The sequence below is a fragment of the Chaetodon auriga genome, chromosome 13 (assembly GCF_051107435.1).
Source record: "Chaetodon auriga isolate fChaAug3 chromosome 13, fChaAug3.hap1, whole genome shotgun sequence".
NCBI classification, from domain to species: domain Eukaryota; kingdom Metazoa; phylum Chordata; class Actinopteri; order Chaetodontiformes; family Chaetodontidae; genus Chaetodon; species Chaetodon auriga.
Window position 1 is genome coordinate 22,587,425 of NC_135086.1, and position 17,676 is coordinate 22,605,100.

At 41.8% G+C, this 17,676-nt stretch overlaps 1 protein-coding gene across 1 annotated transcript in view; it reads left to right on the forward strand.

Moving 5' to 3' along the window:
- Positions 1-2,656: 2,656 nt before the first annotated feature.
- The window catches only part of LOC143330867 (aryl hydrocarbon receptor-like), a 35,389-nt gene continuing 20,369 nt past the window's right edge, over positions 2,657-17,676 (forward strand). Inside the window, exons 1-2 of the mRNA XM_076747627.1 lie at positions 2,657-3,236; positions 7,398-7,585. Of these exons, the coding sequence (XP_076603742.1) occupies positions 3,196-3,236; positions 7,398-7,585 (229 nt within the window). The 5' untranslated portion in view covers positions 2,657-3,195. The remainder of the gene's footprint in view (positions 3,237-7,397; positions 7,586-17,676) is intronic.

The following is a 17,676-nucleotide window of genomic DNA, read 5'->3' on the forward strand; positions in this document are numbered from 1 at the left end:
TTTTCAATATTTTAATGAGAGGATGAAGCCGAACGGACAGACATCATCCTGGAAAGGAGGAATGCTATGCTTTACAGATGAAACACTGATGGAGTCGACGACAACCTGTTAGCCTAGCTTTCTTTGTACATGTGTTGTGGAGGTCTTCAGCACCATAGGGGATCTGATCTGGTCATGTGACTCAGTGTGTGTGTTTCCACTGCTGAACTTCTAGACATATGTCTGTGTCTGCATCTCTGTTGTCACACAATCTGACAAGATTCTGTACATGCTCATAGTGCTCAGCTCAGAAACAAAGCCAGGATTTTAGTATACTAAAGTCATGACCCCATGTCCCCCCTAAGCATTCCTTAATTTAAAAAAAAAAAATAAATAAATAAAAATAAAAATTGAATTATTCATGTTTGATTTCTGTATACTGCTTCAGTTATATTTCCTATTATTATTCTTATTTCCCAACATTAAGCTTTAAATGTTGTTTCAGATTCAGTGTATAACCAGTATAAAGCTCGTGGTTAATCAAATTCTTGGCTTATTTATTTGTTATTTCATTTTGCTTTTTCTTTTCTTTTCTACATAATTAATATTATCATTGACCCGATTTTCTGTGTCCTGATTTAAATCAGTAAATTGCTGTAACTTTAGACTGTATTTCACTGAAAGTCCAAATGAAAACACCTCTTGGCTGTCAAATATAATGTCACTGTGTTCTTTTAAATGTCTCATTAATATTGTTATAATCTTAAAAAGAAGAAAAATGTACTTCATCTCTGGGGTTGCTGTGTTGGTGTCTGTGTTTGACTGACAGCAGCTGGCAGGCTGAGCTTCAGCATGGGAACGAGAGCCAAATAAACAAACTTGAACTGTAGCTGACATGTAATGAGCAGACGTGGGCTGCTGGCCTGCTGTCAGTGTTCTGCCTCTGATACAACACTGATGTTATTACTTTATGCCAGGGGTGGGGAGCCTTTTTCCTGTCAAAGACCATTTTTCAATTTTTATAACATCCTCTGAGGGCCATACTGAATTATTGAACACATATAGCCCACTGACCTCTAATGCGATGGCTGGAACTGCTCCCCCTCAGCAGTATTCCCACACACAAAAAGGGCTTGTTTAGCAGAATTAGTTCTGTCTGGTGTTTCATCAGAAAAAATGAAGAAAAAAAAGTGTCATATCAGAGACAAGAAATTTTACTTTGTCTGGTTCTAGCAGCTCCACAGCAGCAACAAAACACTCCTTCACACATCCTTCTTCTGAATGAGCTATTCCCTCGGGGATAATACTAATAATAATTTTATATATGTTCTCTGTGAGCCATATATGTTTTCAGCTGAGGGAATATGTTATCTATGCAAACTCTGTGTCACTGGATGAAGCCGTGTGATTACAGCTGTGCAGACTGTAGGCATTGTGTTGTGGTTTTCATGCCACGGGAGCCCACATGCAGTCAGTTGGTGAGTCACATTTCCCCCTTTGCTTCAGGTAATATTAACACTTTAAATTCTACACAGCAGTTCATCCAGACACTGAAAGAATGATAAAGGCACAATAGCTATAGAGCACTTTGGATTGCGTTTTTATGCTCAGTCCTGATTTGCTTGTATTGCAGCTAATGGACTGCCAATTAGAAAACTGATTAGTCTATTGATATTTATCACAGATAATATTCAGTCAATAAAATGTATTTCACATTGATTTAGCCAAAACCTAAAGTGATTTCCACGTATCCTTCAGTATGGGACAGTGTCAGACACCTAAATGCTGTTCCTGAGTATAATGTTTAAATTAAAGAGCTTGAAATTGTGCATCAAATACTTCTCTCACCTACAGACCTACGATTATCCTTGACAAAAGTGTCAAGTGGATTTCGTTCCTCAAAACCATCTTCATGGTTCATTTAGTTTTATTCCTGCACCGTTTACATCCACATTTTCCTTCTAGTAGCCTTCCTCTGCGCTGCCTTTGCTGGCTGTGGATTTCAGAGTTCTTCCTCAGAAAACAGCTGCCTGCAGTGATTAAAAGTGGCACGATGAGAGAGAGTGAACCAAAGCAACAACAATGATCTGAACCTGTTCACACTGTCACATTGTTTCCATATTCTCACCTGATGCACTGGAATTACTAACAGATGAATTAGAATTGCTTTTAATTTTCCCCTTATTAAGGCTACTTCTGTTATTTTTTCCCCTCCTCATTGTGTTTTTTTGCCTCATGATCATTACCGCCTGCAGGTTCTTCTCGTTTCCCACCTCATCACCAGCTGAGATGAGGCGTCCAGCAGTCCCATCGCTGCAGGTAAACACCCACAGAGCTCTTTCCAATGCAAAAATGAATTCACTTACATTATTTAAAAGTCTAACCCCTGACCCACATTCAGCACGGGCCACTGCAGGCTCAACATAAACCTCCGTCTCGCATCTGCGCGCTGATTGGACGGCGGGACTCGCTCGGGAACGCGCCGCCGTGCACACGCTCGGTCTGTGTTTCCAGGAGACTCTCCCACGGGCGCGCGCGTGCCTCTTGCCCCGTGCTGTCATTTATAAAACGCCGCTTGAGCGCGCACCCGTTTAAAAAATCTGTGTCGGGCGTGCCCGCCAATGGAATGCGCGCACCCGCGGTCCCCCTTTGCAGCCCGTGTCCGGCGCTAATTGGAGAGCAGCTCTGATGTAGATGTTAAGATGTAGATACTTGAAGCTTTTGCTGCTTTAGTTGAAGTTGTCTGGTTGTATTTCTGACCTGGAGACATGAGGAGGAGGATTTGTCTGCAGAAAGCTTCTACTCTGATAATCTCATTCTTTTTTTCTTCACGAGGATGAAAACTCAGCATCGCCTTTTTACTTGGAACAAGTTCATTTTTCCGTAAAGCTGGTGGGTCAGCTGTTCGGTTATTTTTCTCAGCGGGTCGGATTCTGCTGCGTCACTTGTTGTTTTTTGGGTGCAGATTTAGATTTAAACTCCATAAAAAACGAGGATAAAGACGTCTGGTCGACCCAACTCATTACATTTGGCGGCTGGCGGTTGTTTTTGAGTTTTGAATTTGATTTTCCAGATTTTTTTTTTTTTTTTTTTTTTTTTTACAGCCTTGATCTGGAGGATTATAGCAGAATATTGTTGGTGGCTTACATGTAGCGGAGAAAGAGGCTCTGTGTATTTCTGAGGGATTCATCAGAGGCTTATATAAGAAGAGCCGTCATGTATGCAGGACGCAAGAGGAGAAAACCAGTCCAGAGAGCGTAAGTTCGTTTGATTATGTTTTTTTTTTGTTTTTTTGTTTTTTTTTATTCTGCCAACTCCAAGATTATTCACTGAAAATAGCCTGTTAAAGTAAAATCGACCTGGCGAGCTTCTATGAACTGTGGTGTCAGTTTCTAAATGCACAAACCTGCGACAAGCGCGAGCAGCTCCTTACAACATTTAAGAAACCAGTTTCTGAATCGATGAGGGAAATAGATTTTCCTTCAACATTTCCTTTTCTCCCCTTATTCAAATTCATTTCAACGCACCTGCCAGGCGACTCATAGGATATTTGGTGAGGTTCCGTTCTGACACATCCATGATGGAAATGCGTAAAAGTGCGCTGGAAATGTGCAGGCTCGCCTTAATGCCTGCGGATTACTGCAGGCCTGAAACTGCGGCCTCATTTTAACCTTCAGCACTCTTTCGTTTTTATTTATAGAGATATTTCTGACACAGTTCTGCAGTAAACCACAAGAAACATACATTTAAATTTTCTTCCTCCTGATTCTTTTTTTAATTTCTTATTTCACTGACTCACTGGGACTCATTCGGGGTGTTGCGCCATTTTCTGTCAAACGCCCTTCAGAGGATCAGAGGAACCGTTTTTTTTTTTTTTGTTTTTTTTTCTAGTTCGGTCATTTTGATTGTTTAGGATATCTAATGTTTACTCGTTTTTTAATAAAATCATGGATTTTTTAGACTAAAATCTTAAAAGAAATAAACGTTTCGGTTTCTGTCCTTGACTCTTTTATTATTATTATTATTATTATTATTATTATTAAGTCGACCTTTTTTAAGACTGAATGACTCCCACGACTGTATTTAAAAACACAAACATTTGATTAAATCCTCCGCAGCAGTGATGAGAGGGTCCAAATGAAGTGATGTGGTAAAGAGTGAGCAGCTGCAGCAGGGTAACTGTTTTGGTGTCACATCAGTCATGCAGCGTCAAACTGACGCCATTTCTCTGCCGGTGGAAAACATAAAGTGAAACACTGAAGAGAAACGCAGACAAATGCAGTCAGATCGTCTTTGTCCTGTGATGGGATCCCATGTGAGTGACTTTAGAAAACTGTACAGTGCTAAGAGCCATCAGTGAGAGCTGCTGCTGCTTGATCAGCATCACTGACCTGCTGTCTGAAATGACTGCGTGCAAACAAATGATGTCTCTGCTGCAGGTTCGGCTTCACTCGTGAAGTCATATTTGATCATAAAAATTCATGGATCAACCTGTGTGTGAAACATGTTAATATAGGCTGTAAGACTGCTCCACTTCAAATGCTTTAATCTGGGAGAATTTTAAGGCCCAAGCGGATCTGATCATTCCTAAAAAGGAGACTGAGCGTCTGCAAACAGAACTTAGTAAAATCCCCATAATCCTTTGTGATGAGGCAGATTCAGGAGAGACTAAAACTGTAGGTGACATACTTGTGCTCACAGAGATGCTCAGATGTGAGTGAGTGGATGAGGAGGCAGAGCAGGAACAGCGTGGAGGTGCAGGTCATGGCAGGTTTTTCATGGAGACACATGTTATTATGACGCTCTGATAGTTACTTTATTGGTTGCTTGGTTGCAGTTTTCCCAATCCAAAGAGTTCCTGCTGCTCTGCTCACTGTGTTTCCATAGCATTGTAAATCATAGTTCTGTTTATTTATTTCTATTCATAAAAACGCAGAAATGACAATGATCCCATCCTAATCAATCAACACTGATTCCATTGTGAGAATGGTGAAAAGCTCTCTGCCAGTGTACAGGTTTCCAGTCTGATCTCTGAAATATCCAGAATGACCAATGTTGGGCTTTTGTATTGTTGATCACATTAAATAAGAAGTTTGTGGACTCCTCACTCATGAAACATAGTTTATATGACTTCATGGCATCGTAGAGACTGAACTGTTCATAGAAAAAACAGAAAATCAGTGGATTTATCATCATGAAAATAATTGTTTATTAAAGCAGTGTAGCGGTATGCATCCACACACACACACACACACACACACACACACACACACACACACACACAAAAGCACAATCAGCACTGCAGGTCAAGCACAGTGACATCCCATCGTGGACGTAGAGTCTAAACAGATCTAAATCCATGTTGATGTGAACTGCTGTCGGCTCATATTTCTGCCATACTCTAATAAATAATTCTGTTAAATAACGTAACATTTCCAGGTAATGAAAGTAGCAAAGTGCTGCTTACTTTGATTTATTCCTGTATGAAAGCTGAATATTTCCGTTAATATGGTCAAATTGTAATGACTGATTATTCTCTTTTTCATATAAAGCCATCAGCACAGCCGGACTGGGAGTAGCTTACACACAATATGTCAACACCTGTGTGTTGCCATGAAAATGAGGGTGATGTCACACAGTCTGTGAGTGTACAAACCCCTTGAGATGTGAAATTGTCCACATACAGCCTCCTCTCAGGTTATTCCTGAGTCTGAGGTTTGTTGGCTTAAAGCCAACAAGTAAGTAATTTTTACCCTCCTCATCAAAATACTTGTTATAGGCCTGAAGAGGTGAAGACAAGCAGAAGAGTAAATCTGTGTAGCAGGAATGTTTTTTTTTTATTTGTGTGGGGTTTCTTTTGCTTATCTTACTAATCATCAAATGTATGTTGAGATCTCTTGCAGGGTCCCAGACTCCATGCAGTGAGCTGGCATAGCCTGTGCATAGTCAGTAACATAACAGCTAATTAAAGGTGAAGACCCTTACAAACCAACCTGTGAAAGTCATTCAACTGAATATGCATGTAACAGGATGGTCAGGAGAATAAATGGAGAATAGGTATCAAACACCAATGATGATAATAGGTGGGTAAAAAAAAGACTAAGTAAGAATAAATGCCACAGTCTCTACGGATAGACCTGATTTTTATTCACTCTCTGTATGGAATGCAGCAGTTTCCTGAGCAGTTTTGTGTGTTGGCCTGCATTATTTCTTTAAAAGATTATTTATGTTGAATATTAAATAACCACTGCAGAGCTTCCATCAGAACTGCAGTCTGAACAGTGCAAAGTCATCGTTTCTGCTGTTGCTGCTGCTTCATAAATGTGCTTTTAATGGTTTATTTTTTTTATTTTCCCTCCATTTTTCAAACACATGTAACTACCAACAGCATATCCAGCATCAGAGAAAACACAGTTGACAGACTACACACATACAAAAAAAAAGCAAAAAAAAAAAAACAAAGATGGGAAGATTTTCTGGATGTCGTCAATGTAAATAAAATAACCTTTTACAGTTCCATCTTATCAGTAAAAATCTATACTTTTCATCATTTCAAATTATTTGGATTCTGATTTGATCATTTTGATTCTCTTATATTTGTGTGTGTGTGTGTGTGAGTGTGCGTGTGTGTGTGTGTGTGTGTGTGTGTTTGTGTGTGTGTGTGTGTGCCGCAAAAAAGGCTTTGGCAATTGGTGGTTTTGAAAGAAATTTTAATTTCCCTTTTCCACAGTGCTGACAGAGCAGAATCTGCCCATTCCAACATCCACTGAAGCTTTCTGATGTTCACAGTCAGGGAAACTTTTACATGAAATTCTTGTGCATCACTGTCACTTTTTTCCTGCTAAGTTGTTGTTTATTTAATACTTTGCCTTGGATGTTGCAGTTCTTATAAAATTTAAAAAAATCAGAATAATTTCACACCAAAAGAGAAGGGCAAATGAATTTTGAGCCATCACCGAGATCAACAGGCTGTCAAGAAAAAGTTGATGTTGGTTAAAAAAATAATAATTATATGAAAAATAAGACACACACACACACACACACACACACACACACACACACACGCAAAGAATAAAAATAAAAAATGTAAAGAAAATTCTAATTCTATTCTATTGTTTTCTAATGGAAAGTATACATTACAAAATTTTGCTAAATGTTGTTAAAATTTTAATATTCCCTTTCTATTTTTGTTTCACACACACACACACACACACACACACACACACACACACACAAACAACTGGTATATCATCCCCAGAAATTGTTGTTAAAATCCCAAAATGTGCAGTATCAGATTCAAAAACGTATTTGCTCAAAGGTCTGTGCTGTGGTGGTTTAGGGGCCCTTCAGGTAGTGGGTTCTGAACGAAAGCAGATGAATTTGTCGTGAGCTCTTTCTCCATCTATCATGTTCATCAGGGTGAAGCAGCCACCAGCTGAAGGAGCCAAGTCCAACCCGTCCAAACGGCATCGAGACAGGTTGAACGGGGAGCTGGAGCGGTTGGCCAGCCTGCTGCCGTTCCCCGAGGAGGTCACCGCCAGTCTGGACAAACTCTCCATCCTCCGCCTGAGTGTCAGCTACCTGCGAGCCAAGAACTTCTTCTCTGGTAAATTTATGAGTCAAGAGAAGTGAATCGTTACTGCTTGGTTGGGTTGTTGCTTGGTGCTTTGAATGACTCTCAGATGCCCCACACGTCACTTTTGTTCTGTGTTGTGACAAACCTGCAACGCTGCTCATTCATCTTATCTAACATGATGCATTTGTTTGCTGCTAGGTTGACTCTTTTGCATAAGAACAGCTCCATGGACGCATTGATCATGTCTGTCGCATAAACCTGTTTCCAATTAGTGCGACAGTTATGGGAAATCATCTTGTTTGCTATGAAACTCAGTGAAGATCAATATCAAATTAATGAACCCTGTTTGTGTCCGGCAGACAGAGGCTGAAAGCAGGGTGGAAGTGCCAGCCCAGCTCCAGCACGAGCAGCACCAATCCCACAGTCCTCTTCACATTCTCAATTAGTGCAGCTTATAGTGAACAGCAGTGGAAGAGGGAGTGAGTGTAGTAGTTCTTTCTTGGCCACAGTCACTGCATGCAGCTGTGATTCAAGGTGCTGCTGGAGAGAGAACCAAAACTTACAGGTTCAGTTCCACAAGTGAGAAAACGGCATTGAAAAACATCCTGACATTGACTGTAATAAGGCAGTTCTTGAAAATCCAGCCCTACAGCATGTGTAACAGCAGGCCTGCCATGCACTTCACTTCATTTGTCCAGACAGGCAATAAATTGATGCATAGTAATAACATGGTCCTCCAATTTTTAGTGGCCTTCAACAAAAAACATTTTTCAACTGCCCAAGACTATTATTGAGGGTTAGACATCACTGTATTCAGGAGAGTTAGGCTGGAAGGGCTGGACAGCATACACACACACACACACACACACACACACACACACACACACACACACACACACACACATATATATATGCACAGCAGAGATTACAAATAAAAAATGATAATGGAATTAATGACATTAATGAACTAGATGTATTGTATAATATGAGCTCTGCCATGCTTGAAAACCTTCATGGGAGCTTTAGCTTTTTGAATGTTAACAAATGAATTGTGTGACTTTAAAAGACTACAGAGACTTGAAGTGCAAGTGCTACAATGGAAACACTTATTTATCACAGAATATGAACAGTAAAGCTCAGGAACACCTTTGACTGACACTCATTGATCATCACTTAACTTTGTAAATGACGATTGTTCTTTTAAAGCTCCAGTGTGTAAGATTTATGGGCATCTATTGACAGATCATGGAAGAAGTGGAGTATAATATTCAGAAATGTGTTTTTCTTAGCATATATTCACCTGAAAATAATGATCTTTGTGTTTTTGTTATCTTAGAATGAGCTCTCTTTGTCTTTATGTTTATATGCCATTTTTTGCCAGCTTCTCAGCCACTGTAGGTTCTCCTCCATGCTTGGAGAGGGAGGGTGAGGCGAGGGGTGTTCATTTGGATGTAATCTACTACTATTCTGCTCGGTGCCACTACATCTTACACACTGGTCCTTGTAGCATCATTAATACCCAAAATGAGAGCAGCTCTTTAGAGATAGGCCGCCTTGAGTAGGGCCCGTGAACCGAAGTTTGGGGCCTGCCAATATGGAGGATCCTTATTCATTATTTTCCATAATCTGAGCACAGCAGGCAGAGTTACACTTTGCACATAATTCAGCCAGTTAATGGAACTAGATTAGTGGGATAGTATCATTTTGCATCTTAACAATGCATCTCAATGGGTGTGTGCTCTTGGCCTGTGGCCCACCATTAAGTTGCAGTTTTGGCCCTCTAAGGGAAAAAAAAAATTGTTTTGTGTATGTAAGACAAGCGAGTGATGAATTTAAACAGGAGAGAGCAGTTTAAAGTGGATGGCTGTTTGGAAATGCCCTCGGTTTTTGCTTTGGTCCCTCCAACCATTAGCAGAATGTCACAACAGTCGAGTTGCTCACTCTGTATTTGTGCTGGATGTGTTTGCCCACATCTCAAGGCTCATCTCATCAACCACACATGTGGAGACCACCACACCAAGAGCAGAGCAACCAGCCGCTGGCTTATTCAGATGATTTCATCTGAGGGAAAGGCCCTCAATATTTCATTGAAACCCATTGTATGTGTGTGTGACATCACTTATTCGAGGATTAGGAGATGGAGCTTTGCCCGGTGTCCATTAAAACTGAACGCCGAAGCGTCGCAAAGCGTCGCACACCAATGGATGGATGTGTATGCTCTTCTCAACCATACAGAGTGGAGACATTGTTATTTTAGGCGGTGATCTTTCAAAGAGAATGCTGCAATGCGGCCATCAGATGCTCTTGAAGCATGAATAATTGAGAGAAACCCTGGAGTTTAAAGAATTTATGAAATGGAGGCAGAGCAATGTTTGTTTAAGGCAGCGGCTCTGAGATGGCTGTTTGGGGTGAGGCGGACAGGATACAGCACCGGTGATCTGACTGCGTTTCAGACGGATGGAGACAATGCGTTTCATATTTTTATTTTGTGTGTGCGTGTGTGTGTGTGTGTGTGTGTGTGTGTGTGCGTGCGTGTGTGTGTGTGTGTGAGACCGCTTGCTTCATATGTTGTGTATATGGCCCTGAAGTCACAAAGTGAAGCCCACACTTCATCTGAAGCCATTCTTTCTGCTGACAAATGTCAATTAGGACCATTTTATCAGTAGATGTTATGTTCATTGTTCCCATTCAACAACATATGGAAGTATTCGCTGGCTATTCGGTCTGTCAGAGTGAATTATTGATAGTGGATTTCAGTACCAATAGGTCAAAGTGTAGCCAGTGAACAAACCCTGCTGTCCAACTGCATTAGCCTACTTCCTGGACAGTCTCTAAGTAATTAACGAGCTCAGGGCTCTTACATTAAGGAAGCAGCTCCACAGAGAGAAAGCTCTGTGGACCCTGGGGGCCCATCTCCCCAGGCTGCCCCTGTGGTCAGCCATAAATTGTTGTTTGTAAACACAGCAAATCCTGCTTGTCAAAGGCATCTGTAAGTGGGTGGTCTGTGGAGCGATGACTTAGCTCCAGTGCACTCTGGGAATGCTGCTGCTGCTTTAACGCTCGGCTATTAGCCGCTCCGCTCGGATGTGTTTGGACGTCACCTGCATGAAATATTCAAATGCCTTACAGTTGGACTGAGCTGTGGAGTATGTCTCCCTGATACTGTATCTCTTTTAAAAAAGTCATTTCAGTGAGGTTTACTGTTTGAAGTGAGTTGCACTCAAACACTCATGGTCATGACTGTGCGTCTAATTGAATATGTCGTCGGATCTGAACAAAGCTCAGGCACAGCGAGGTTAATCTGGCTGACAGTATTATCCAGCCCAGCTGCCATCTTTGTTATTGTCAGGAGCTACAATTGGCTCTTCCCTGTCAGCCAGTCTGAAGAGAGGGGCGTTAACTCTCTTAAAACCAATAACACTGGGATCACCCCTCTCTGGGTGTGAGGCAGCTCTCAGCCCTAACAGCCATCTTCGCAGCTGCTGTCTGCCTTTTGGATCATTTATGCTCCGCGCATGACAACAGAGCTGTGCTAGATGATGAAGTAAATGTGGAATCAAGGCTTGTCCCTGGAAGTGCTGTAGCCCCAGGTTGTAAGGCGACAGATGTGATGCCAACATATCCTGCAAGATTTACACCACGTTCCTGGCCTTTTTCTAAACTCTGCAGCGGGCCACATGCAGTGATCCCAGCAGTGCTGTCACAGATAATGTGGTGTGGAGAATCAGTGATATGCTTGTTAGTATTCGTTTGCTCTCCCCTCTTTTTCCATGTGTGGGGTGAGTTTTCCAGTCGGTGTGTCAAATGTTGGTCCAGAGAGACATATCTCAGCAACAGATTGCCATAAAATTTGCTATTGAAATGTTTAATTCTCTAATCATTTGGGAGATAGCCTGACTTCCCTCTCTTGCCACCTTCAGTCTCAAACTTTCCATTGAGAAACGTTTTGTTCCATGAACTAATGTCCTGATAGACATAGGCGTCAGTGAAATTCAATGTCCTCTCCTAAACAGTCCCTAAACCTCATGACATTTTCCATCGAGGTCAAGGAAAGCTGTGAAAGAGAACTCATCTGGACTTAAGAAAAGATGCTGCAAAGAGATTCCAGCTGCTCTTACACCAGGCTGTGTAATTATGTCACAGCAGATGCTGAATGGTGCATCGCTTTAAATGTTGCTGCCATGAGGAATGTGTGACGACATTATCTTCATTCCCAACCTAATGGACAGTGCAGTGTGCCCAATGCTAAAGGAGATGAGAAAGAAACCGGAGAAACGCCTTCCCCTGACAGGGAATCATGGCTGACTGATCTGGGTCATTTCACTCAGTTAGGAACCTTCCAAAGCAAAAACCACTATTCTACCACAGCCATGGATTTTTTTGAGCACAATCATGCTCTGCAGAGGATGAACATCTCTTGTCCTCTTGTTAAACACCTGGGACAAACTTAAAGTTACATCTGCAAGGCACTTAACAGCCTTGATTTTGACATTTGTATACATCGAAAAGCAGCTGCGATGTGAACAGCATTGTTCAAATACCTGTGGCTCCCAACCCTCTGGAGGTGGTTGCTTTATTCTAAATGTTAAAGGTACACTTTGGAGGTTTTGACCACAAATGGCTTCCCTCACCACTCACTGAAAGTGCAAGTTCACCTTTCCTCTTCTCTCTGGTCAGTCCTGCTGACAGCTGCTCCAACAGGAAAAGGTTTACTTCATTTTTCCTGAATTTGTGCATTTCCTGTAAGACATCCCATCCCAAAGGAAAGTGAAAGAATCTGTGGCAAAATTCAAGACATAGGCTGCAGTATGTAGGATGGAACAGCCATTATGCTTTCTTTTAGTTGTTAGTTCCAGCAGATGAGCAATGGTCAGTGAGGATTGGTCCTGTGTGGACGCTGTTACGGTGTTTACGTTGGAGAAAATCCTGACAAGATCCTGGATGACACAACTAAGTCAATAAGGCTTCTCCTGGGTTTCTTGGAAGAGTCACGGTTGCCTTCAGCCAAATGGCTTGGTTGTCCTTTTCATTTTTCCTGCCCCACCTTCATTCACACCCAGTCCCCTGTGGTTCCCTCGTTTTTCTGGAAAGGTCCCCTGAGTTTCAGAGGCAGGGAGCAAGAACCAAACCTGCCATCACGTGACTGCTGTTGCATAACCAGGGCCCTCGCAGATGCATGTCAGATGGTCGTTATTGTGTCCAGAGCTTCAGATAACACCACAGTTCACAGATCACAGTTTAAACCTGGAGTGGACGGGATATGAAATTATGATTAATCCTGTGATTTTATCATAGCAACATGCCTGCTGTTAAAGTGAACCGCAGCTCTTTCAGACACACTCTATTGTAAATATAGATGGAGATTAGGAGGCGTAATCCCTGTGACTGCAGAGGGATTCACTGTACTGTGGTTTGCTGTGTATTGCTGGACATAACACTACTTCTCAAACAACTTTGATGCACTTTACTTTTGATGGGCATTATTTCAGAAAAATACCTGGAATAATTTAATAGGAGCATGACTTTTTCATTAATTTCCACTAGCTTTTGATGTTTACATACATCATGAGGTTGTAATGTTTCCTCTGGCCAGAGGACAAAATTCCACACAGTTTACATTAAAGCTGCACTAATCAATATTTTTGTGTGAAGAATGTGCCATGAAAATGATCACCTGACTCTGGGTGTGTAAATTGGCAACAACTGGCTTGCATGTTTGTCATATGAACTTAATGAAGTAGTCATATATAATTGTTATATTTATTTCCCGTTTGCACTGGCCAAAATACCAGTTACTGCATCTTTAAGTAAAGGCTTTTCATGGTCCTTCTATCACTAAACAGAACAGTGTACAGCCTGATAGTGTTTTATGTTTAATTACTCAGAATGCCTTTAAAGGAGCAAAACCTTTAAACTGCTGTTCTACTCATAATTGAATGTTTGTGAACAGCATGAAGCTGTAGTGTCTCCTGCTGACAGGGGACAGCCTTCAGCACAGATTACGATAAACGTGGGCCCCTCTTGGTGAGGTGAGGACACAACGGGTGAAAACAAGGTTTCTGAGTATGCTCTCAACAGGTCTATACGGTAATTAAATTAGATTCAGTTTTATTGTCATTGCACAGAGTACAGGTACTGAGACAACAACATAGCATTTAACTAGAATTTTTACAGAAACACTTCACCTGATTTTCTCATGCTTTTGATAAGTTTTATTTATTTAGATGGACTTCTTCTTATGGGTGAAACACTTGATTCTTTTGCTCTGGTTCACATTTCGCCTTAATCTGCAAATCACAAGGAACAAAAGAGCAACATGGCTGGAGAGGACAAATTAATTTTTCACAAGTTTCCATATGGTAGACCATCATATCTATTATAAAAGCACCGGCTTAAAATGTCTTCCATTAATAGAGAGATGGCAAACATGGACCAGCACAGCACACACATTATGCAACTCCCCCTGGATCAGGACATGGATATAGAAAATGAATTATGTAAAACACGACTCCGACTCGAGTAGAATGTAGCTTTGTTGTACGCATGAAGTTAGTGCGTACACTGACAGTCGACCAATTTCATAGAAATTACAGTAAAGTAGCATCTCTTGTTTTCCTTCAAAACATCGCTTAGCTGTTTTGTTTTACAGCTGAATTAGCATCAATAAATTCTAATTAATTCTAATTGGTTCATCTGCAGAACATGTTGCTATGTGCCTGAAAGAAAATGAGAGCAAATAACTGAGTTTTAATGGAATTAACATCGCTGCAATGACATGGCACGCATAGAACTGGCACACAGCTGGAAATATCTATCAGAGCTGCAGTCGGACAATGTTTCTATAGCCTGCCGCCACCGCTGCCGCTGCTGCTGCTCCAGGATTGGTTATGTAAGCTGTGTGGCTGTTGTGAAAATCTTGTGACATATCATGATCACATCACTGTTTCGCTTAGAATGGGAGCGATGATTTGTTATGTGGAATACCGCATCCCCTCCCCCTCCTTCCTGTAGGTCACGTATCTGCACACCAATGAAAGGCAGAGCTATCTGGGCTACGTGGTCAGCAGTGGGTCATCCCTTCATGACGACCCTGCCTCCCCTCCCTCTGCCCGTCCTTCCCTCCGTCCTTCCCCTACAGGGCTTAACCCCATCCCCCAGCCCCGCTGATCACGATACAGCGCAGCGAGGAATGCAGGCCACCAAAAGGAAAACCTGGTAATCAGTAGTGACCCCTCCCCACTCTACTCCGCCCAAATCCTATCACTCCTCACCTCCTCCTCCCACCTCTCTGGATCGCTTCTCATAAGCAAATATGCACCATGTGATCTAGAAACCTCGGGAGACACGAAAGCAGCACAGGGTGCGTGCTTTCACCCTGCATTAGTGGCCGCGTGTTCATGTTCAGCCGCTCTATGTGTGCCTGCATGTGTGTGTTGCGTGCATCCATGTGTATGTTAGTGGATGTGGGGGTGGTATGTATGCATCGCGTGTTCATTTACTGCAGTGTTGGGGGGGTGAAGGAGTTGAAACGTTCTATATTTACTCACTGCCATTCACTCTCTGGCAGAATAATTAACACACAAACACACTCACACACATACTATATGCATGCACTGGACTGTGTGTGGCTGCATGTGCACATGCTGACACACACACTCAGTCTCCTGCTCTCAGTGCTGCACAGTGAGGGGACGGAAATATAAGCAGTGCTGCGCAGAAAGAAGAAGAAACTTTCAGAGGTTGAAAGCGCTGGCTTTGCACTGAGCATGTAGAAGACAAAGACAGAACAGAGTACAGAACAACAGAACATATACAATGTTTTCTGTTCATATCAACACAAAACCCTAAAATGTGAAAGCCGTATTAGAAATTTCATACATTTTTCCTTACTAAGACTAAATCATTGCGCTGGAAAAGCAACTGTAGCAGCAGTAAATGATGTCCAATGCACCAATAGCAAGTAAAAAGATAATTTCACCTAAAAACGGGTTGAATTCAAGTTGCATTGGGATAGAAAACAAATAGAAAAAAAAAAAAAAAAAAAAGGGATGCAGTTCTATTTTGATTTACACAGCAGAAAACACAGACGTACAGCACGTCAGTTGTCACTACTGGTCTGAATCCAGAGTGAGTGCTTTCTCTGTAGCTACTGTGTCAACATCCTGACCTGCACTTCCTGATTAGCTGCTAACGTGTTACTGGACATATTAACACCCGAGCTGAGCACAAGGTTTGAGAGACTTACTGATGGCACTGTGAAGCTAAAAGAAATTCATAAAAACAAAAAGGGCAGCTAACTTGATGGAGAACTGCAGCACAGACCTTGAGCAGAGAGTCATATGTTGTATGGTGCAAACTGAGGTTTGGTTTTTTGCTGCAGTCTGAAGTTTAATGTTCCATAGTCCCACTTAAAACATAAGACTTCTTAAAGGACCAGTGTGTAGGATTTAGTGGTGAGGTTGCAGATTGCAAACAACTGAATACCCCCGCCTAGATCTGCCTAAGTTGTACATACTGGACTGAAGTGATGATTCTGCAGCTGCATGGCGTTCTCCTCATTTCAAACTGATTCAGAGGCTGATTTTGTTGAAGAGTTATGGAGCCATAACAGATCAGAAAGCAAATCTAATGTTAATCTTAATTTTGTTAAAAATTCTTAATATTCTATGGCACAGTCTAGTTGAAATGACTAATTTGTCTAATATATTGATGCATTTTCACAAAGTCAAATGAAGCGATATCCTTCCAGAGAGGAACCTGGATACAGCGGTGCTTTAACACCTGTTCCAGTTGTCTGACCACTGTCTACGTTGTCGGTGCATTCTCGGCTCGAGTCACATAGTGGTTCGATATAACAGCCAAAAATAAGAGAAAAAAGAAAACACATGATGATCTGCATGTCAAAGCCATCAGTAATGTGGAGGATGAGTATGATATCTTTGAGTGACAAAGATAAAACCCAGCAGACAGTGTTAACCTGCAGCAGTGTGCAACCAGACACCAGAACTGCTTCATCCTTAATTGTTAACCTGATTGGTTAATGAGAGAAAAAAAAAAAAAAAGTCTCGGGCATGTTGAGGAGTCAAACACAAACCAGGACACAAGTCACAATGTAAAAATCAGTAAACAGGGAGGTGAATAATCAGGTTGGATCAAAAGCAGGATAAGACGCACATCCATGAAAACGCTGTCTGAAGTGTAATGTGTTTGGTGGGTGACTGCTTTCTCAGCCCTCACAGTAAAAGTAGTTCTCTATGTTGCTCTCGCTCTCGCTGCCTGCAGCCTGACTGGGTGCTGGCATGGATCCAAAATAAACTGCAGCGCCACCACCTCCCTCCTGTATGAGCTGCGTGGGTGGGGCACGTCCGCTAATCGTCAGCATTAATGCAGCGGCTGAGGATGTCCGACACCACGGGTCTCTGTCACCGCGGCCCGGCAACCCCCCCCACCCCCCTCACCAGGCTTAATATGCTGGGTTAATGCTGTCCAAATATAGCACCATTTCATGATTCAGACTCCTGCTATTGTTATCCCATGTGACCTGTCAGCACAGACACGCAATATGTGGTGTAAACAAACAAGTTAATTCTGAGTTCTATATGTGCTGCTCAGTGAAACACAAACAGTGGGTTATTGCGTACTATTTTGATTGTTTTTAAATTGATAACTTAATGAATCTATAAATAAAGATATTGCAATCCACGACTACTACTACTAACGCGCTGGAACACTGCAGCTTGTGCTTGTCAGTCATAGCAAAGCTTACTAAAGTCTGCACAACTTTGTCTAAAAATAACTCGGTAATGACCGACGAGAGATGGTGTCGGTTTTAACAGCAGCTCTGTGGTGTTAAGCAACATTTTATCCCAAATCTATCCTGTGATTAGATGCAAACACTTTGTTAAGTCTCTTTTGGCAGTGCCATGTGTGTGTGTTTTTTTGTTATCAAGTGTATGTGGTGGCCTGTAACTGACTCAGGAAAGATGCCAGGATGGCATGTAGGGATTGGGCAGGAAATTGAAGCACAGAACATCCCCGCTAATCCTGTTGTAAATAGCATGATGGGACAAATTGAAAGTGGTCAAATATTTGATAAATATTTGCAGTGGGCTAAATGTTTT